At 44.5% G+C, this 21,379-nt stretch overlaps 1 protein-coding gene and 1 long non-coding RNA gene across 7 annotated transcripts in view; both read left to right on the top strand.

Annotated features, from left to right (window-relative positions):
* Positions 1-21,379, top strand: part of TOM1L1 (target of myb1 like 1 membrane trafficking protein) — a 57,994-nt gene that overhangs the window by 16,736 nt on the left and 19,879 nt on the right. For all 6 annotated transcript variants that reach the window (XR_004960304.1, XR_004960303.1, XM_036268131.1 and 3 more), the window contains exons 7-11: positions 936-1,052; positions 14,284-14,417; positions 18,944-19,001; positions 19,379-19,496; positions 20,733-20,829. Coding sequence is in view for 4 of the 6 variants with exons in the window: in XM_036268131.1 (XP_036124024.1) it covers positions 936-1,052; positions 14,284-14,417; positions 18,944-19,001; positions 19,379-19,496; positions 20,733-20,829 (524 nt within the window). In the remaining 2 variants the exon portion in view is untranslated. The remainder of the gene's footprint in view (positions 1-935; positions 1,053-14,283; positions 14,418-18,943; positions 19,002-19,378; positions 19,497-20,732; positions 20,830-21,379) is intronic.
* LOC118633913 lies at positions 4,642-10,180 on the top strand. Its single transcript, XR_004960306.1, has 4 exons — positions 4,642-4,766; positions 5,498-5,585; positions 6,122-6,238; positions 10,080-10,180. It is a non-coding gene; the product is annotated as an uncharacterized LOC118633913 (long non-coding RNA).

The raw sequence follows: 21,379 nt of genomic DNA, 5'->3' as shown, positions 1-21,379 counted from the left end.
CAGGGTGGGGCAAAAGTAGGTTTACAGTTGTTTGTATGGAAAGTAATACCATAATTCATAAACAATAATACAAGGAACTCTGTGTCACGTACTCACAACAGCAAACCTACTTTTGTCCCGCTCTGTATGAAGCTCCTTCCTGCCCTGCTTTGAAGGAACTATCATTGAAGACTTTGTAGTGTGATTATTCAGCATTACGTAAAATCCAAGCAGTTAATTTCTCTTAGAATTTAATCCAGGAAGGAAAAAAAAAAAGTGTTTCTCTTTTGAGTCTTTCTTCCCTAATACCATGAGAACTCCAACACCTTTATCTATTTATTTTTTCCATCAGTTGCCAAGAAACCCAGACTTAACATTTTCCGTTTAGTCCGCGTCCCTGGTATTGTCACCGTCCCCCTTCTCCATATTGTTCCTAATCTGATTTCCCCCCTTCGTTTTTAACATTCCTAGAACATATTTTTGGATTTATCACAAGCAATCTTTAACTCTATCTAGATGACTGATTATACATTTGTAAAATGTATAGTTATACTAATTGAAGTATAAATTTGAAAACATTAAATTTTACAAAAGCATTTTCTCTTCTAGTAAGTGTCCCCTGAGAGAAGGAAACAGGTAGCCATCCTTTTCTTGGGTTAATCCTTACCCGAGGATATTTTTCTATTGATTTTTAGATAGAATGGAAGAAGGGAGGGAGAGAGAAACATCACTGTGAGTGAGAGAGGGAGACACAGCGACTGGCTGCCTTTCACATGACCCCTACCAGGGCTGGGGGTCAAATCTGCAACCCAGGTACATGCTCTTAACCAGGACTCGAACCCACCACCCTTCAGTTTGAGGGCCGATGCTCTAACCGCGGAGCCCCACCGACCTGGGCGTAGGTGGCCATTCTTTGTGTCACACGTACTGACTGGTGACTGTGTCGCTCTCCACAGATTGGGAAATTGCACAGTGAGTTGGATATGGTGAAGATGAATGTGAAAGTGATGTCTGCCATACTGATGGAGAATATTCCTGGGTCTGAAGACCGTGAAGACATGGAGCTTCTGCAGGTGGATATGATTTCAGGGACAGTTGGGCCAAGTGTCTTTTTAAATGATTCTCTAAACGTAGAGCCTTGGAGCTGGAAGACACCTTAACGTTGTCTAGTCCATCCTCCTGCATCGTCAATTGATTTCTAAACTCAGCAAAAAAAAAAAAAAAAAGATGCAAGGGAGACTTTCTCAGAAATGCAGTAGTAACTTAGACACGCCCTCTTGTAACAAATAACTGACCATCATTTCATCATTAAGGACCTTACTCATATATAATCTCATATTAGTTTCTCATGGTTTTAAATGTGTAAAAGTTGCCTCTTTATTCAGCCATTCGGCAAACATTGAGTACAGTGAAGGACTCAGAAGTGAGGAGGCTGTCCAGCCCTCAAGGAACTTGTGTCCAGTGAGCAGGATGGTTTTGTGGATGCTGGGATAGAACTGTGTCTGTCGTTCAGTGGAGTGAGGGTTGGGAGCAAGGAGAAAGGTGAAGTTTTTGGAGGGTTTACATGGAGGCTGTACTCAGGCTGCAGGGAAAAGGACAGTGCACTTGGACCTGGATGAGCAGATGAGGAAACCATCACTGTTCTTTGTTCCTGGAGCCATGCCCCTCCCAGACCTTTTTCTGTCTGTAAATCCACGCCCTTTACTTTTTCCAGCTCACGAGTTGTTCTAATGACCAAGTCTACATTTTAACATATTAATTTTAGAAACACTTAGAAAAAAAGTCAATTTCTATCCCAGTAAGTTAGGAACCTTATTCTATTTCTACTTTACTTGGACTCCTACTCCATTTCTCTGTTATCTCTCCTTTAAATTCTCAGGTTGTTAGTAAGTAACATTTTTCTTGGTCGTTGCTTCCTTGGGAAGCAAACGAAAGATTTCCTCACTCAACAGGGCTTGTTTTGTCATGGCTATACTTCCCTTTGAGCTTTGCAAGGAGAAAGTCGCTCTTCCATTTTCTCTGTGGAGTCTCCTCTTTGGGGTAGATTCTTTTGTTCATCACTTTGAGTCTCATTCTTCAGCTATCCGTCTGGATTGCTGATTGTGAGCTCATTTTTGCTTTACATTCCCTGGCAGCTGGTCTGCATTCTGTGTGACTCAGCTCTGCCTTGCCGAGGGGAAGGCACGGTGGCTGCAGCTTGTGCTTGATCGCGTTTCAGAGTCCGCGGGATTGGCCTGGGGGGATGCTGAGGGGCATAGCTCGGTAGCTGGTCTTCTGAGCTGACTGTCTTCTCTTCCTGGATGCTATCAGCACCTGGAAATAATACCCTATGTTTCTATCCCAAGCATTGCTCCCACCTCAAAGCAGATATCCTGCCTCAGCTATCTGTCCGGTCTCAGAGGGGAGAGAGGCATAAGCAGGCGTTGTCTTACCTGGTTGCTTCACTGAAGTGCAGTCAAGCTGTCTGGCAGCTGCCCCTCGTGCCGTCTTATTCTCCTCCCATGTTCTGTGGCAGAGGCCATTGTGGGTGGTCTTGAATATCCTCCAGTCCAGGAATCATGCAGGCCTTGGTCTGGTTTTTGTTTGTTTTGTTTTTTAATGTTTTTACTGAGATATATATATAGATAGATAGATCGATATCTACATATATATATATATAGAGAGAGAGAGAGTTGTTTTTGTTTGTTTGTTTTTAGAGAGGAACGGAGAGGGGAGAAAGAGACATAGAAACATTTATGAGAGAGAAACATTAATTGACTGCCTCCTGTGCACCCCTTGCTGGGGATCGAGCCCACAGCCTGGGCTTGTGCCCTGACCAGGTATTAAACCAGTAACTTCTTGGTGCATGGGACAACACTCCGTCCACTGAGCCACACTAGCTGACCTTGGTCTGTTTTTTTGTTGTCTGGGAACTCAAAATAGTTTTTACATGTTTAAAGGGTATCTTAGAGAGAAAGAGGTCATATCTTGAGCTATATCTCTGCAAACCTACCTCCAGAGACCACTTTGGAGTAAGATACACCTCTTAAGGAAGTCCTCGCCTCCCCCTCCCATCACCAGTGGGTGTGAGTTTGTGGTGTCTCTCAGGTACATAGGAATGCGAAGACGTGGCGGAGGGCAGTCATTCAAGGGATACAAGCTCATGGACCAGATAACCAGATAACGTTTTAGAAAGATTCCTCTTTCTAAAGAGGATGTGAGGAAAGATTTTGGGAAGCAGTCTGAGGCAGCATTTCCTGTTTGTCTTCTGCTCTAGTCTGTGGAGGACATGACATCTGTGGTCACGTACGTTTATAAAACCAGTCGCCTGCTGCATTTCTCCTCTGGAGGTGCATAAAACCCATTCACAGAGTGAAGGCTCTAGGATTCTTTTTTTTATATATATATTTTTATTGATTTTTAGAGAGAGGAAGAGAGAGGGAGGGAGAGAGATAGAAACATCGATAAGAGAGAACATCAGCCCTGGCCAGTTTGGCTCAGCGGTTAGAGCGTCGGCCTGCGGTCCTGAGAGACCCGGGTTCGGTTCCCGCTAAGGGCACGTACCTCGGTTGCAGTTTGTCCCCGGCCCTGGTTGGTCGTGCGGGTGGCAGCCACTCGATGTGTCCCTTCACGTCGATGTTTCTCTCTCTCTCTCCCTTCCTCTCTCTCCCTCCCACTCTATCTGTACAAAAAATGGAAAAATATCCTCGGGTGAGGATAAAAAATTAAAATAAAAAAAAAAGAGAGAAAGAACATCAATTGGCCACCTCCTGCATGCCATGAGGCCTACAACCTAAGCATGTGCCCTGACCAGGAATCGAACCGGCGACTTCTTGGTGCATGGGTCGACGCTCAACCACTGAGCCACACCGGCCAGGCAAGGCTCTAGGATTCTTTAATCCAACACTTACAGACTGATTTGACCAAAGAATCCCCCATTGCTGCATGTTTATATCCTACAGAGCATCAGAGTAATACATATAACTTGAGAGAAACAAATTAGTATTTCACATCAGTGACATTAAGTAGATTGTTTTTAGAACATTTTACTTAGGAACAATATATAGTTTTGCTAAGGATTCTTGGGGTTCTTGGCCTTGGGCAAGTCATGTACTGTCACTGGACTTAGTTTGCGTGTCTGTAAAATGAAGAGTTAAAATGATACTCAGTAAACAAAACCACCTATTTCTATAGGAGGTTAAAATTAATTATGAGAGCTGCGATGTAGTATCCTTTTTTTAAAAAAGATCCACATTTGAAGGCTTTTACAGATACAAACTTCGTGATTCGTGATGTTTAGCAAGCGTGTTAAACTAAAAGATAACATTAAGTATCCAAGGAAAAGGGTAGGCGGCAGATATTTTCCCCTTAAATATGTGAGTCCAGTTTTATATGTTATGCCGTCCGGATGTGCACTGCCGTGCCTTTCTGTGTCAGTCTTTGGGTGCAGATGTTTAATTGCGTTTTGTAAGGATAATGCTAATTGGTTGGTTACTGTTTGGAAGCCAGAGCTCGGGGCTGTGTGTTGCCTGGAATAGTAAAGAGACTTGGGTTGTAAATCAACATGAGGAGCCGACTCAAGGCCAAACCAAGTTGAATGGGTTCTGGCATCAGATAAACCTGTTTAGGAGCCTATTGAAGATGTCGCTTTAATTTTCTCTCTATGCTTTTTGTTAGAAACGCATCGAAATCTGCTGTGGGGACTGCTGCTCTTAAATTCTTTTGACGGCCATAGGAGGTTTTGTTCTTTGTAACCTAACCTCGCAAGGAAAACTTTCTCTACGCAGAACACTTCTGACACCTTGTGGGTGAGGTTTTCTTCCCGTGTTTAACCAATTCTGACACTAACTCTCCAGAGTTAGCACAGACCCCCACAGGTGAAGGGCTAGTCCCAGGAGACTGCCCCCTACCCCAGCTTCAGACACTGATCACAATTAGTGGCCCCCAGGTTACCCACACCTCTGTCTGATTTGGCTACAAATCGGGGATTCCCACAACCTCCTCAGGCTCAACAATTTGCTGGAATTGCTCACAGTATCCAGAAAAATACTTTACCTCCTATAACTGGTTTACTATAAAGGATACAAATGAACACCCAGATGAAGCAGTACATAGGGCTAGGTCTGGAAGGGTCAGGAGCTTCTGTCCCCGTGGAATTGGGGTGCACCACCCTCCCAGAACCTGGATGTATTCGCTGACCCAGAAACTCCCCAAAACCCTTTACTTAGAGTTTGCAGAGAGTCCCTTATATAGGCAAGGTTGATTTCGGTCATTGGCCATTGGTGATGAAAGAATCCCCCGCCCCTGTCCCCTCCTTGGAGGTCAGGGATAGAGTGCAAGTTCCAGCTCCTGCAGCAAGCCCCCCTCTTCCAAGTCACCTCATTAGCATAAAGTCTGGTAGGGTTGAAAGGAGCTTATTATGAATAACAAAAGTGTCCTCACCGGGGTTTCCAAGGGTTTCTGAATTTCTATGCTAGGAACTGGGGTTGAATACCAAATCTATATTTTTTATTACATCACAGTGTCATCTCTCACTAAGGTCAGTCTGAAAGAATTGGTGCAGTCTATGGGGACAGAGGGCAAGGAGCCTATCTGCTACAGGGAGCTTGAAAACGAAATCAGCAAAGGTAGTCAATGGAGAAGCAAAGGGATTCCTGAGTACCTTTCCAGGGGTTCTACACCTGTCTGAACTATTCCGATGAATGGAGTTAGACCCCCCCCATAATGCTAGCTCCCCGCCTGGCCTCCCATGTAAGGGCAGGGGCTTTGGGAGGCTCTGGCGCAGCCCGGCTGGGACACCAAGGTGGGAGGCAGGGAGGGTCCCCCGGCACTGAGCACCCCAAGGCCATGTTCCGAGAGTAGGAGTGCATCTGTGAAGAATCAGTTTTGTGAGTTTTGGAACAAAACGTCTATTTCTTTTTCCCAAACCAGCTAATAACCACAGATTTTTATTTTTTTTAATTTAATTTATTTTTTATTTATTTTTGTTACAGATGTTTCTTTCTCCCCCATTGACACCCTCCTCCCGAACACCCCCGCCCCCTCCCCAGCATTGTTGTCTATGTCCATGGTTACGCATACATGCATATAAGTTCTTTTTTAAAGCTCACTAAAATAATCAACTTACCTCCTCTCTATTCCCCAAATCCCACTGAAATGACAGAAGAAATAGGAAAATAAGAATAAACTCCCCCGGATTCCCGGAGAGCCTAGCAGACGAGCCGGAGCCCAGAGCAGGAAGAACGTTCAGAATCCAATCACGTAGGCGGGACGGGACTAGGTGAGGAGCTGGCGCCTCACAGGCCATCCTGCGTGCTCCCCGGGGAGCCTACCGCACCAGGCTGCAGTGAAACCGCACGGGCCTGGGCACACACGGTGAAAGCAGGCAGCTCTGGCGCGGCTGCTGGTGACCAGTGCCTGGCGAGCCTACAGAAAGGATTTATACAAGTTTATCTGAGACAGAGTTTTGAAGACACGCCCAGAAGCAAAATCTCAACAGATTGAGAAAATGCTTCGGCGAACGGCAGTTTTCTGGTTTCTTGTCTGCGTTTAGAATCAAAGGAGAAAACATCAGGGAGGTACGTGGGATGCGTTGGTGGTAGACGAACGAGGTGGGGAAAAGCAAAGCAGGGAAACAGTAGCACTGGACAGAAAGCAAAGTGGAGAAACAGTTCCGTGACATGGTGGGTGCAGGATAGTTAGCAAAGAGAGATGATATTCAGGAACCCAGATCGCAGTGAAGGGTTGATGGCCTCGTGCACCCAGGCCTGCCGATGAGCCATTGAGGGGTCTCAAAAAGACAATCACTCTGACATTTCAAAGGTGTGTTATCCTAGACACACAAGAACAATGGGCGGGGCTCACTTAAGGTAGCGTTGACCTCTGCTAAGGAAGCTGCCTGCCTGGGACGTGCCCACCTGCTGTGGCTTGCCCAGGTAGGAATTTATGATCCATCCAGCCCATGTGTTTATTTTTGGTCACTGAACTTGTCAGGTCTGCCATGTGTTCCCCCTGAGATTGTCAGGTGTGTTGCATAGCCCCTTTTTTGTTCACACTGTTAAGGACAGAGGAAAGGGACTGTCCTCCAGTTAACTGGGTTTGCAGGAGAAGCGGGAACCTCAGCAGTCAGGAGAAGAAGGATTGGCACTCCCCAGGGTTTTAGACAGGGAAGGCAGGGAGTCTCGTTCCCAGAGATGATGATGCAATACGGCTGTTAGACGGCTCAGGAGAAATGCTTTTATCCTTCTCTTCCCAGAAGTCAAGGCTGAGATACCATTTTCCTTTGTGGTTGTATAGTGAAAGGAAACGGGTTTTTTTTTCTGTTCTAATCAAGCCAACACGACCCACATGGACCATTCTCCTATACCAACTGGGTGTCCTGCAGTACAACTCAGTCCTGACACTGCCTGGAAGAGCGTCAGATTCCACGAGTCAAGGGCTCAGACCCACAAGACTGCCCACTTCCGATGCCCGTGGCAGGGTGGGCCTTCCACACTTCTGACCAACCAGCCGTAACCAGGGCTTCCCAAGGCCTCCTGGGACTTGATAATTTGCTAAAATGATTCACAGAAACCAAACAGATACACCAGTTCATTATAAAGGATGCTACAAAGGATGCAAATGAACAGGCAGAGGACGAGGTCCAGAAGGGTTCTGAGGACAGGCTCCTGTCCCCTGGGACTGGGGTACCCACCCTGTGCATGGATATGTTCGCAACCCAGGGACTCTCTGAACCCAGTAGTTTATGCATCTTTATGGAGGTGTAGGGGTTCAGAACAGGCTTCCCCATATGTGCCTCTGAATTTTTTAGCTGAAGGCAAATCAAGACCTTGTAGGCTCAGGAGAAATTTTTACCTCTAATTTAAAGGGGCCTTGCCCATAATCAGCCATTGCTAAAGATAATGTCTTAGGCCCTGTGGAGAGGGCAGGGCAGACATCTCATTAATGAATGTCTGCTCTTCTTTTGCCCCTGGGAATGACCTTCCTTCCGAAGCCCCGGGTGCCTTGCCTCACCCTGAGCGCTGAAAGCCACGTACACCTCACTTTCACTTTGTCTCTGAGCCTTTCATGCGCGTGAAGTCTCTGATTCGCTCGTGTGTGTGGGGTTCGCAGACATACAAACGTAATTAAATGTTTTCTTCTTTTGTGAATCTGTCTCATGTTGCTCTAATTATGAGCCCAAAATGGCATCACTTGTGCTAAAGCCCCTACAGGGTGGGGCAAGCTAGCCTTACAGTCGTTTCTATGGAAAACAGTTCAGTGATTAATCAATAATGATGCAAGAATAAACTGTTTTGCATACTCACAACTGTAAACGTTTGCCCCACCCTACAGATATACCATATATACCTCAATCTAACTTTCTGTCCCTGACTCCCTCATGTATGTGTCATTCTTATGCATATGTCATTAAATGTGGTCATTTTCTCTTGTTAATCTGTCTCTTGCAAATTTAATTGTTAGACCAGGTGAAGAGCCTTAGGAAGGGAGAGGTCAGTTGCTTCCCCACCGGCTTCATCGTGTCTGCATGATCAGTTATAACTCTAACCCCAGCCTCTCTCCCCTCCCAGGGGATGGAGAGAGGGAGTGTTTCAAGCTTGTAACTATGATTGGGTCTTTCCTGGTGACCGTCCCCATCCTGCATCTATCCAGGAGTCCCCCAGGAGTCGCCTCGTGAGAACAAAAGATGTGCCCTGGCTGGTTTGGCTCATTGATTAGAGCATCAGCCTGTGGACTGAAGGGTTGTGGGTTTGGTTTCCGGTCAAGGACATGGACCTGAGTGCAGGTTCAATCCTGGCCCTGGTCAGGATCGTGCGGGAAGCAACTGATAACTGTGTCTCTCTCATATTAATGTTTTTCTCTCTCTCTTCCTCCCTCCCTCCCTCCCACATTCACTAAAAATCAATGGGAAAATATCCTCAGGTGAGGATTAACAACAACAAAAAAGATATTCCTGTCACCCAGGGATTTAAGAGCTCCGTGTCAGGGACTAGAGCCAGAGACCAATACATTTCTTCTTTCACATATAGGGAGGGACCGTTTAGGCATCCACGCTGCCTACGGGGGTCTTTGATTCATCCCCGTCATGTTCAGGAACCGGGCTTTGTCTCCTGCTTCTCAAGGTTTTTAGAGATTGACCTTGATTATTAGAGACGGGCATCCTTCAGGCCTTCCGCCTTCATTGACTCTCCTATCTCCGGATCCTATTGGGTTTTCCAGCTTTTGAGGGTTTCCCAGACTTTCTTGAAAGTTTAGACATGCATGTTAAAACATTTTTATGTCATAGCCGACATTTTAGGCATTTTTGTGATCAGAAAGTTCTTAATGTGGTTTGTTAACATGACAACCAACTTCTAAACTTGGAATTGCTTCTTGTTTTGTCTGTCACCTGCCAGCAGCTGTTCTGTTCATGCGGAACCCATGCCACCTGAAATCCAGTGTACCTACTCGGAATGCCCAGGCTGTTCTCAGATCCATGCGGAGCAGTTCAGTCCTAAAGCTCCGCTAGTTAGTTCACTGGGCTCCTGCTCTGTTAGACTCTTGGGCAGTAGCACTATTTTGCTTAATAAAGACCTTTGCCCATTACTCATGTTGCTTGTGGACTACAAACTCCGTTATGGGAGTTTGGGGGCGGGGGTGGAGAGTACTGGGTATTTTTAGTTTGCCAGAGTGGAGTACAAGGATTCTGAGGCTGCGTCCAACCTAACGAATGCGGCGATGAGTTAAGAGTGTCTGCTCTGGTCACAGGAATGCAGTGTTGCTGCCGTGTTTTTGCATTTGCTTTCTCGGCCTTGTGCACTTGGCTCTGGACTGCTGACTCTGACCTTGAAAAGCTGACTTTCCCCGGTACCTCCCTTTTTAGTCTTTCTTGTTTTTGCTTCGCCCCAGTAGGACAATGAAAGAACAGAATGTTTTTGTCTTCTGCAGAATAAAATGAGCTCCGAGTCTGAAAGTATCACTCGAGAAAGCCTCACTCGAACTTATTAGAGCTGTTTAAAATCACGTGAATGCAAAATCTGATCCTGTGAGAGTCATTTGTAAGCAGCTGAGAAGAAAAAAAAAATCTGAGAGGAAAAAAATGTCATCCTCCCCTGATCACTCTTCCTGTCTTTACCGTTCAGAGGCTGGTAAGGTATTAAGAGTGGACGGGACTGTCAGTGTCATGGAGACCATCTCCCCTCCTGAGACAAGCCTGCAGAATCGGGAAGGGGCGGATCTGCTCACACAGCGGCCAGGGATGGAGCTGGAGTGAGAATTCCCTTCTCCTGAGCCTGTATTCTATCCATTCGACCCTGTGTCTCATGTGGAACCCAGGATTAACTTTCTGGTACAGGTGGCTAACCGATTGTCATCTTTTTTTTTTTTTTTTTTAATCCTCATCCGAGAACATTTTTGCATTTATCTTCAGATAGAGCAGGAGGGAGAGAGGGAGGAAGAGAGAGAGAGAAACATCAATGTGAGAGAGAGACACATAGACTGGTTGCCACCCACACGATCCCAACCAGGGCCGGGGACAAACTGCAACAAAGTACGTGCCCTTAGCGGGAACCGAACCCAGGCCTCTCTGGTCTGCAGGCCAACTCTCTAACCACTGAGCCAAACCGGCCAGGGCTAACCAATTGTCTTTTATGTGGGTATGTGTTTTACTCTCTAGCTAGCTTGGAGGCAATGTGAAGGCCAGAACCAAGTCCTGTACTTCTAAATCCATACCGCTATGCATATTTAATATAGCGTAAACGTGTGGTACGCTGAATGAGTTCGTGCAATGTCTCTTGAAGAGCTCGATGTTCTTGGTTGAAGATTTAATGGTTTAGGACAAGAAAAAGAGCTAGGAGTTACTGAATACACAGGCTTTCAGTAAGCCAGATGTCGACAACATTTGCAGTTGGGACCAAGTTGAAGGGTTCTAATGAGTGGATGGTCTTCTTGAGGCTCTCTTGACAGTTAAGTCCTCACTTACTCCGCTGAGGCCTGTATCAGGCAAAAGAAAGTGCAGGAGCAAGTTGGGCTCAGAAGTGTTCGGTTTCGGGGTGGGGGGGTCATTTTTATCTTGAGCAGATAGAGGTGTTCCCGGGTCTCGTGCAGCCTGGGTACCGTGCGCAGGGAGAGGGGAAATATGGTACAGGCTGATAACAGTGTTGCCATGCGGATATTATTTTTAGAGAGGCTGTCAAGTAAATACATTTCTTTCTGTTCTCACTTTTTCACGGGCAGTGTCTGGGCACCTTTCTTTTCCTCCGTATTGAGGTGCCCTGTGTTGGTGAATGTGGGGCAATTAGAAGTGGAGTTGAAATGCAGAGGGATCCTCTTCCTTCATTCCCGAGCGCTCTGAAGGCGTGAGAGCCATCTGGATGCCAGAAGAGGAGGCTGTTCATGAGCTCCTTGATTTTTTTTTTTTCTTTTTTTGCTCCAAAGGCTTCTGAATTGATGCTTCAATTCCCTTGAACTTAGAAGCCGGCCTTCGCTTTGATAGGGTGGAAGGGGGGCAGGCACAGGGGCCATGTGCAGGACATATGCACCAGAAGCTGCTACTGTGTGTTTTTGCTCTCCCCCTGGCTTCCCACAGCCCCAGCCCCACAGGTGCCTGCTGTGAGGGACTTGTGACCTGTCCATGGTGCTTGATCTGCTGTTTCCAGGTGGCTCGGTCTTCCTCCGAGACAGACATCAATTGCAAAGATCACAGTGGGCTGGCTTTTGAAGAGCTTTTCCAAGCTCTGCTTTGCAGACCTGCTGAGAGATGCGGTGTTCCTTTCAAGTTTCCGTTCCCTCTGTCTCTCCCAGGGCAAAGCGGGGAGGGTCTTTGTGTGACGGGGTGCTATTGATGTTGGTTGCAAATTCATTTCAGATTAATTTCTACATTTTTTTGGTCACAGGCCTCTAGCAGCCATTGTGTTTTCTGATCTTGACATTGCTCTAGCAAGCCTCCCAGTGAAGGAGGAGAATAATTTCTGTATACTGTGAATGCAAGAACAGAGGAGCAGTTCTCACTCACCGGGGGGCATCGTGTTAAATGCCGTTCTGAGTTCTTTCCTTTGTATACTGTTGGGTCCTGGGTAGTGGTGTGAATATTACAGGAAGGTATTAGTAATCTATCTAAGCTTCTAGGGACACCTCCTGGTGCAACTAGAATACATTTATTGACTACCCACTGTTTGCCACATGCTGGGGAGTTCCAACTACACCATTTCCTGTTCCTACAACCCTACAAGATAGTTGGTATTAACTTTACTTTATAGATTTAAAAGCAAAAAAAAAAAAAAAATCCTGAAGCTAAAAGGTAACTAGATTCCGTGTCAGGTATGTACGTGGGAGAGGCCTTTGGTCTGCTGAAAGTAAAGTCACCTCTCCTTGCTCTGTATCAAGGGGCCCATAGTGAGCCAAGTTCAGCCTGCCACCTGTCTGTTTTATTAGGATAAGACCACACCATTTGTTTACATTTAGTCTCTGGTTGCTTTCATTGTTATAATGCAGTGTTGGGTTATTTTGACAGCATATGGCCCACAAAGCAGAAAATATTTTTGTAATATGTTTTTATTGATTTTATATATATATAGAGAGAGAGAGAAACATCGATGTGAGGGAGAAACATGGATCAGCTCTGCCGCCAGCACGCCCCCTGCTGGGGATCGAGCCTGCAACCCCAGCATGTGCCTTGACTGGGAACTGCGGGACCTCTCAGTCCATGGGAGGACACTCAATCCACTGAGCCACACCAGCTCGGCCAGAAAATATTTTAATACCTGGACCTTTAAGAAAAAAGTTGGTTAACACTGCTGATGGTGGCCAAATATTTATTTAGCAAAGAGGACTGCTCTCTGGCTGTGCAGCGAAGGTATATAAAACCCAGAGCCCAGCATCAGTCCGTCTGTCTTCCTTTCCCCCGCCTTTCATTTCTCATTATCTCGTACATATTTCTGTTATGATTTTGTGGCCAGTCGGTGGCTTTTACCTCTGAGTCTAAATGCCAGCCGGTAATGGTTTGATTTATTTACTTAGAGATGTCCTGTCAGAACCTTGCAGTAGATTGTTTGAGACTCTAAATGGTGTGGTGAAGGGTCAGTTTTTCAGCAGGTCTTTCTTGAGGGGAAAAAAAAAACTCTGAGATAATGTAACAGTGCGATGACTTAGCAAGTTCTGCCGCTTTCGTTTTGAAAGGGGAACGTCCCTGCACTTCTGCCCAATGTTAACAGACGAGTGTACAGATAGATTCCAGCCAAGGTGGGTTTGATAGAAACATTACTGTCTGTGTTAGGCTCCGCAGGCTTCTTTGGAGGTTTGCCTGGGAGGAAGGAAGTCGTCAGGCGGCAGTTTCCACATGTTAGTGTGTATGAGAAACACTTGGGATGCTTCTTAAAAAAAATGTCGATTCCCAGACCCTCAGCCCCAACATGAGGAATCGCCAAGTCTGCTTCTAGACTTACAGTTAACAGCTGGTTTGGGGAGTGGAGCCGAGTCTCACGGCGGTGATTCTAGGTCATGCAAATAAACACATTGTCCATGACTCCTTTTAAAATTTTGTTTCGGTTTAACTTGGAACGGGATGCTGTTGCTATGTAGTATACACGTTTATTTAAGAAGACATAATGGGAAAAGCACATTGCTGTCAATGTATTTGAACTACTTCTTTCTTCCACGACCTCTAACAATGACACTAGCATCTGATGTTGTATGTTGTACTTTTTAGCTACAGAGTTCCCCATTAGGCATATCTCATTGTGTTTTTTTTTTTTTTTTCCTTTTTATTGAATTTACTGGCTGACACTGGCTAACAAAATTATACAGGTTTCAATTGCCTAATCCTACAGCACATCACTGTACACCATATTGTGTGTTCACCACCCCAAGTCAAGTCCCTGTCCATCACTGTTCATCCCCCCCCTTACCCTTCTCCACCTCCCTACCCTCCTCATTTTATTTTAACATCAACCCTTGAGGCAGATGCGGCAAGTAGTATAATTTTCCTATGTCAAATGAGAAAATTGAAATTTCTAAAACAAGTGGTGGTTTTCCCCTAACAGTCCAGCTGATAAGCAGTGTGTCTAGAGTGCCCACATTCTGCTTCTAATTTCTAGCCCTGCATTACATGCAGTGCCCCGGTTTGTCCTTACGCCACCTATTTTGATTTTTAGAGGAAAATCTATAACTCACTGTCTTTTGATAGGAAGGATGAGCTGTCCATAGTTAAATACTTGGTCATCTCCCATAGGTGGCGCAAAGGGAGGGAGGTGGCCACAGGTGTGTACAGATTGGTGGGTCGGTTGTCTTTGTAGAACATTCCGAAGCGTGGAAGAAGAAATCTCTCTCCTTTCTTTGTTTCTTTGACAGAAACTCTATAAAACGGGTCGGGAGATGCAGGAGCGGATCATGGACCTGCTGGTGGTGGTGGAGAATGAAGACGTAACCATCGAGCTCATCCAAGTGAATGAGGATTTGAATAATGCCATCCTTAGATGTGAGAGGTGAGCAGACGGTGCACCCCTTCAACCTGCCTCCAAGTCTGGTTTCAGGACTCAGCACTCTTCTTAGAATTCCTGCAAGGGGACCACTCAGGAGGATCAAGAACACGTTCAGGACAAGGCTGCCTCCCTTCTAAGACAGGGGATCCTGGTCCTGGTCTCCTGGGAGCTTGTGATATGGCTTGTAAGAGTGTGCAGTTAGGAGCATAGTTGGGCACTCCCAGCCTGTGTAAACCCCTAACCTGTGAGCGGGACCTGGCTTTTATTCACCTGATGCTGTCTGCACTGAGCACATCATAGGCTCCCGAGTGGATGAACATCTCAGTGAAAGTGAGGTTGACCTGAAGTTTGAGATGGAGAAGTATATGGAAAGAGAAGAGGGTAGAATGAATATATATATATAAATTTAGATTTCAAGTACTTAGAACAGGGCCCAGCATCAGAGTGCTCATCTAAGCTAGCTCCTGTTAGCAACAGGAGTGGGAGTGGGGGAGGGGTTGCACGCAACGTGCTGTCTGTTTTCACTAGCACCACCAGTGTGCACCCTTGATGAATGACAGGGACTTGTTCTTCAAAAGCAGGAGGAACAGGAGGAAAGGAGAGATGCCCTGGACTCTGGAACTAGGTGGTAAAGCAGATAGACAGGCTGATGATCTGACCTGAAGAAGTTTATGGTTTAGGAAGGAAGAACATTCGCAGGAATAGTAAATCCTCTGAAAGTGTATCACGGCAGTTCCCAATGCAGAAGAGGGTCAATGGTAACATCATCTCTCCACGGAGGTCCTGCGCACAGCTCCCGGGGTCCTCTGCACTGGCTCTGCCTCCGCCTTGCCTTCCTCCGCTCAGTGTCTAGGTGAGCCTTGACTTCCCGTCATAGCGCAGAGTATTTCACATAGAGGAAATAGTCTATGAAAAACCAGAGCAGCCAATAAGGAAATTTTTTATATCAACATAGTTTTTTGTTTTTTTGTTTTTCACTCAGAAAAGTACAAAGGGAAAAAATTTTTTTAATACTCATAATTTTGTCATTAATAATTTAGTTCTAAGTTTTTTATGGTTATGTTCCTTTAGAGAACACATACTTTTGTTTCTCCCTTGATTTTATTCACTGCGTAAAAGTCTTTGTGTATCCTGTGTTTTGAAACGCTTTGGGGAAACCATTATCTTTTATAGCTATATAATGAATGGTCCACGTTTCTCTCTCATTCACTTGGTAGGCATTTACATCATTCCTAACTCATTCATTCATTCATCAGAAGAGTAGTCCTATAATCTTAGAGTAGGAAAACACTTTAAATCATAGATATCCGCGCTTGGAAACAAGTGTCATGAAGCGGAAGTACCGGAGGTCTGTCTGCTGAGAATCGCAGTGGGACCCAATCCAAGGTAGGAGAAGGAAGCTCCTGTAAGGAAGGCCCTTTAAGCCTACAGGACGAGGGGTTGCCTGAACCAGGAGCAGAGCAGGAGCAGGTACAGTGTGAAGCTGTGGGGAAGCACCACAGGCCCGGGGGAGAGCGCACACCCAGAACCCCGCCCCGAAGAGCTGCAGCGTGCTTGATTGACAGGTGGCTTTTTCCTCACTCTGAACACACAGCTCTAGAGAAGTCCCCTGATCTCTTTCCAAACCCATCCCTAGGCCTTCCTACCATAGAAATTCCCCGGACTCAGATCCCCACACTTTCTAGATCCATGTTTCTTTGTAGGAGGGATGTTGGCATTTAGGGTGGGACAGTGTTCTCTGTCCCTACTCAATGCCAGCATGTTCCTCCTAAAGTGGCATTTTGGGACACCCTTAGGAGCATCGTTTGTATTGAGAATTATTGGAACTATGTCATTGAACAGTGGCTATATTTCCAGCCGGCTGGTAGAAAATGAGACATAATAGTCCTAGATCGAATCTTGCTGATTTCAGACAAGCTTAACTTTTCTAAGACTTAGGGTTTTTTCCTCTTTGTTAGGATAATACTACCTGTTTGGAGGGTTTTTTTTTTTTTTTTTTTTTAAATTAAATGAGCTATATATATATAAGCACCTAGTTGAGTGCTAGCTCATTAACACTCATTAAATATTAATCTCTTGTCTTTCTCCTTCCTGTTAACATCCCACTGAGACTTTTAATTTATGGACGAGATCTCCCTCCCCTACCAGATCATGAATGAACCAAGAGAATCAGTGAGGTAAAACCAAGAGCTCTGAAATACGCTCTTTGCTTCGCTGTCTTGCATTGACCGACTGTCAGAGACAGTAGCCATTTACGTGAAGAGATGACAGGGCATCGACTGGCTGAGCCCCCACGGGTGTTCTTAGCTCTGAACAAACTCACAGTGCTTTGCCCTTTGTTTTCTGAGGCATAAACCTTTGTAAGTAGAAAAGTACCTATGGAAACCGACATAGTTTTCAGTAGAATGCTGCCTTCTGGTTTTCATTGGGGAGAATTCTGTTAAAAACTGTAAGACCAATGACTAAGAGCGTCCTCTGAAGGGGATGTGTGTTTATTTGGTGTGGTAGCAGGATTAATTCTGTGAACGGCCCATTCTGATTTGGCTTCAAAATCGGCTTTTTTGGTGCCAAAAGCAACTGCGGTCAATGGTGAGACAAAAACACTAAGTCTTCAGGTTCAGAGGGAAATTCTGCCATTAGAACAGATGTGTCTGGTGTACTGGTTTCCTATAGCTGCTGTAACAAGTGATCACAAACAACTTCAAACAACATACACTTTCTATCTTACAGTTCTATAAGAGTCCGAAATGGGTCTCACTGGGCTGTCATTAGGGTGTTGGCAGGACTAGGGGTTTTTGTTTTTTGTTTTGGAGGCGCTAGAGTCTCCACCTTCGTTCCCTTAATTTTTGCAGCTTCTAGAATCTTCCCACTTTCCTTGGCTCACGACCCCTTCTCTCCATCTTGGGAGCTAACATCGTCTAGTTGAGTCCTTCTCATGTGGTATCACTGCTTACTCTTCTGCCTCCCTCTTCCACATGTAAGGACCTCTGTGGTTACCCTGCGCTCATCTGTATCATCTCCAGGATAATCTCCATACTGAAGTCAGCTCACGCTCCAGCTTGGGAGCTCAGTTGGTTTGAGTGTCGTCCCAATATACCAAGGTTATAGGCTCGATCCTCGGTCAGGGAACATACAAGGATCCACCAATGAATGCATAAATAAGTGCAGCAACACACTGATCTCTTTCTCTCTCAAAAAAATAAGAAAAGTCAATCAGTAAAAATAAAATAAAGTCAGCTCACTAGCAACCTTCATGCCATTTGCTATCCTAACACATTCACCATTCTATTGACCAAGATGTGGATATCTTTGGGGGGACATCATTCTGCCTATCCCAGTCTGTCCTCTGGTTCCCAAAGATTCACATCCATCCCACATGAAAAATATGTTCACCCTATTCCAGCATCCTGGAACTCTCATCTCATTACATCCAGGAATAGTTGTGCAAATAAGGAAATGACAATCTGTTGCTCAAGGCTTGCCTGTGAAGGGCATTCATACCCAGCACGTAACTAGCTTACAAGAAGCCAATGGCATAAGTAGATGGAAGAAAAAAACACGTGTTTTAGAAAGGGAAAAATCCTTAAAACCAAGTGCATGTTCCCATTCATTGGAAGCTGTTAAACTTTAAAGTGTTTAGGTGCACGGAGTCAATGTGTCATCATAGTAATACCGTGTTTCTCAAGCAACGCCTAGTTTGCACAGCATTCCCACATCCACCCACCTGTCTTATCACTGATCTCTTGCCCCTGAGAATAACTTTCTGAGGTGATGGTTCAAGGGTAAGGATCAGGAAGTCCTATTTGTGGTCATGTAGCTACTTGATAATATGCTGATACTTGAACCTTGGACTTCTACCTTCAACTTTACTATTTTTTCATAGCCATTTGTTGGTTAATTTTTTATTTATTGAATTATTCATCCTTTATCCCCAGTGTACAAGCAGTATGAAAATTTTTAAAGTTATAAAAGGTCAATACTGTTGGTAGGTATCAAATGTCTTCTAAAAATGAAGATAAATGGTGAAAATACGATATGTATTTGAATTTTTATGGAAAATTATAATGGCAAAATTGGAAACACAAATATTGGAGAATAATAAGAATAGTTAAATATGTGATATGTTCATAAGGTAAAATATGCAGTCACTAAAAATTGTATTTCTGAATAACTAGAAAAATGCTTGCAAAATAATTTAATTAGGATACAGAATTATGTAAAGGATCATTTCAACTAAGTTTAAAATAGATTAACTTACAGAAAAATATACTGGAAGGGAATACATCGTTATGTTAAGGACCATTTCTAGGTGATGGAATTATTATTTTTAATACATTTCTGTTTTCTCTAAGGGCATTATTACCTCTATAAACTGGAAACAGTTATTAAAGTACTTTATTGGGAATTGAGTGATGATGAAGCTTATTGTCTTTTCCCCTAAATATTTGCATATTAATAATTTGTTCATTATTGTAGCATGTTCATATCCATTTTCTTTTAAATATTTAATTTTTTGCTAATTCAAACAGGTTTACTCGAAATCAACAAAGGATTTTGGAGCAAAACAATCAGAGGGGAGATGCCAATGTAAGTGAATAGAAATGTTATAAAACACACAATAGCACAGTTTACAAAATGTACAGTATGGGGTTCAGCTTATGTTAAAATAAGTCTTTAAAAAGAGGAGACATTCCTTAATGATTGGGGTGGATTTTGTGGTGTAGACTACTTGCCTCAATAACTTGATGTCACCATAAGAAAATGCTCCAATTAAGCAGGAACCCATGTAGATGGTGAGATGCGCTTAGTACTCATGGTGCCCATTGAATGGAGAATTCTCCCTCAAGATGCATCCAAAATAGGATCTTCCTTTCTCCAAAGGAAAGCTTCCGGAGAGAACTTTTAAGTGATAAACTACCTGATACAGATTTTCCAAGTTACGTTTTTGTTTGCTTTGTTTTCAGACTACCAGCGAACCTTCTGCCCCATCCTGTGAACTTCTTGACTTAAGCCCCACCTCTCAGAACCACAGGGCCACTCTGGAAGAGGTCAATGCCGTGAATGCTCAGCTTTCCAACTTAAGTAAGCAAGCACATGGGCCTTTTAGGCCAGAAGAGCTTAATGGGAAACAGCCCTTGGTTTCATGATTAAGTGCAACCAAAGAAGGGCTGAAGTCAGTTTGAATATCAGAACTGTATCAGGAGATGTAGTTACTTCTTGGTCAGTGGTTGGGTCATACCCAGTGTAGGAAGGAGATGTGACTTGGGGAGGAGGTCCTTGAAACTCATCCCACTGGCTCAGAGTCCCCTGGCATTCACACGGCCTGCTCTGTAGAAGTGGTTCAGTTCCATGGCCAGTACTTAAGTCTGCTCCGAACCCACACACTATTGTTTTGGGGCTTCTCTGCCATACTACAGCATCAGATGAGGGAATATTTGATGTAGAGAAATTCCGGAATTAGGAGGCCTTATCCACATATCCGGTGAAATGTAGAGGGGAAAACACAGGCTTCTGAGTCAGGAATCCAAGTTGAAATCCCAGTTCTGCCACCTCTTAGCCACCTAACCTCTGGGTTGCTATGAAGGTAAACGAATGATGTTTATAAAATGCAGGGTTGGCCTGGGGTTGTTTATCTTACCTGTCTTACTTGTCGTCTCCTAGTAACCTACCAAAAAATTTGGGTAAATTATAAAATAAGGAGGATGAAAAATGCTGAATGAAGCCCAGAAGTTTCTGCCAATCTAAAATCAGTTTGTTTTTCTCGGATGGTAGGTTTTTCCAGAGTAAAAATACTCAGTGTCTGAATTTGTGGTTTTCTGATCACTTCCTTCATTTTTGAAACGTTGGCTGCTTGTTTATGTAGCCCCGTGGGATGTGTGGGGTCCATTACATTAGAGAGCTTCCTTGAGTTTTTGTCTGGCATTTTCAGGGTGGGGGAACTAATTATTCTCTTTGGGGTGTCTCACTGAAGATGGGACGTTACAAGTTTGAAGAGGTCAGGGTCGAGCTCTGTATATACAATGGACTTTCACTTTTGACTTTGGCAGAACATGACATGTAAACTCCCTTTCATTCCTGATCAATTTGGAATTTGAAAAAACTCGATACAATAGCATTTGTTATATTTTCAACAACCTCTCTTTGTGGCAGGGAATTTCTTTCCAGTTACCCTAAATGAGGTTCTTTAATTTCTGTTGGAGGAAATTCCATAATTTTATGGTGACAAAAATCAATCTCTCTCTCCTGCGCAAAAGCCAACAGAACAGGTTACTGACAGAATGTTTTAAAGCCAAACAACAAATCCATTTTGTGTTCTAGGTTTCAGCTCTCCAAGTCCTGTTGGAATGAAGATCTTGCAACCCAGCGTTTGTCCACAGGTGGATTTGCTGGCCTCAGAAAATACAGAAACAGCCCAGTAAGTGTGTCAGTCATACTCCCGAACTAACACACCTCGTTCAGATTCCTCGCCCTTCAGAAAGCATGACCCAAGAGGAAAGCGAGAGACTTGGGAATCAGACCCGAGTTAGGATCTCAGCACTGCTTCTTCCTACTAGCTCTGTGACCTTGGATAAGATTCTTTCCTAGTGTGAGCCTCCATTTTCTTCTAAGAATAGTTCCTGGGGTTCTTACGAAGCGTCTATGAGATGCTGCATGCATCTCCTAAGATAGCACTTGGTAGATGGCAAACCTTCAATAAATTACCTCTGTTTCTGTTATTTTTAAAGTGGTAGCAGAAAGTAGAGGAACTACAATGACAAGGGAAGGGATAGAGAAATGAGGTTCAGAATCATTAAGAGTAATGGGCACACACCAGTTGCCGAGTACTTGCTACATGCCAGGTACTTTGCTAAGCTGTTTTTGTTTAGTTCATGTAATCTTTGCAAAAGGGTCTCGGGTCAGTGCTGTTACCATTATTCTCATTATATGGGAGGAAAGGCTGAAACTTAGGGAATAGAACTTGTCCA

The sequence above is a fragment of the Molossus molossus genome, unplaced genomic scaffold, assembly GCF_014108415.1.
Source record: "Molossus molossus isolate mMolMol1 unplaced genomic scaffold, mMolMol1.p scaffold_m16_p_19, whole genome shotgun sequence".
Classification (NCBI taxonomy): Eukaryota; Metazoa; Chordata; class Mammalia; order Chiroptera; family Molossidae; genus Molossus; species Molossus molossus.
The sequence above is the reverse complement of the archived record's forward strand: the minus strand, read 5'-3'. Positions and strand labels throughout refer to the sequence as shown.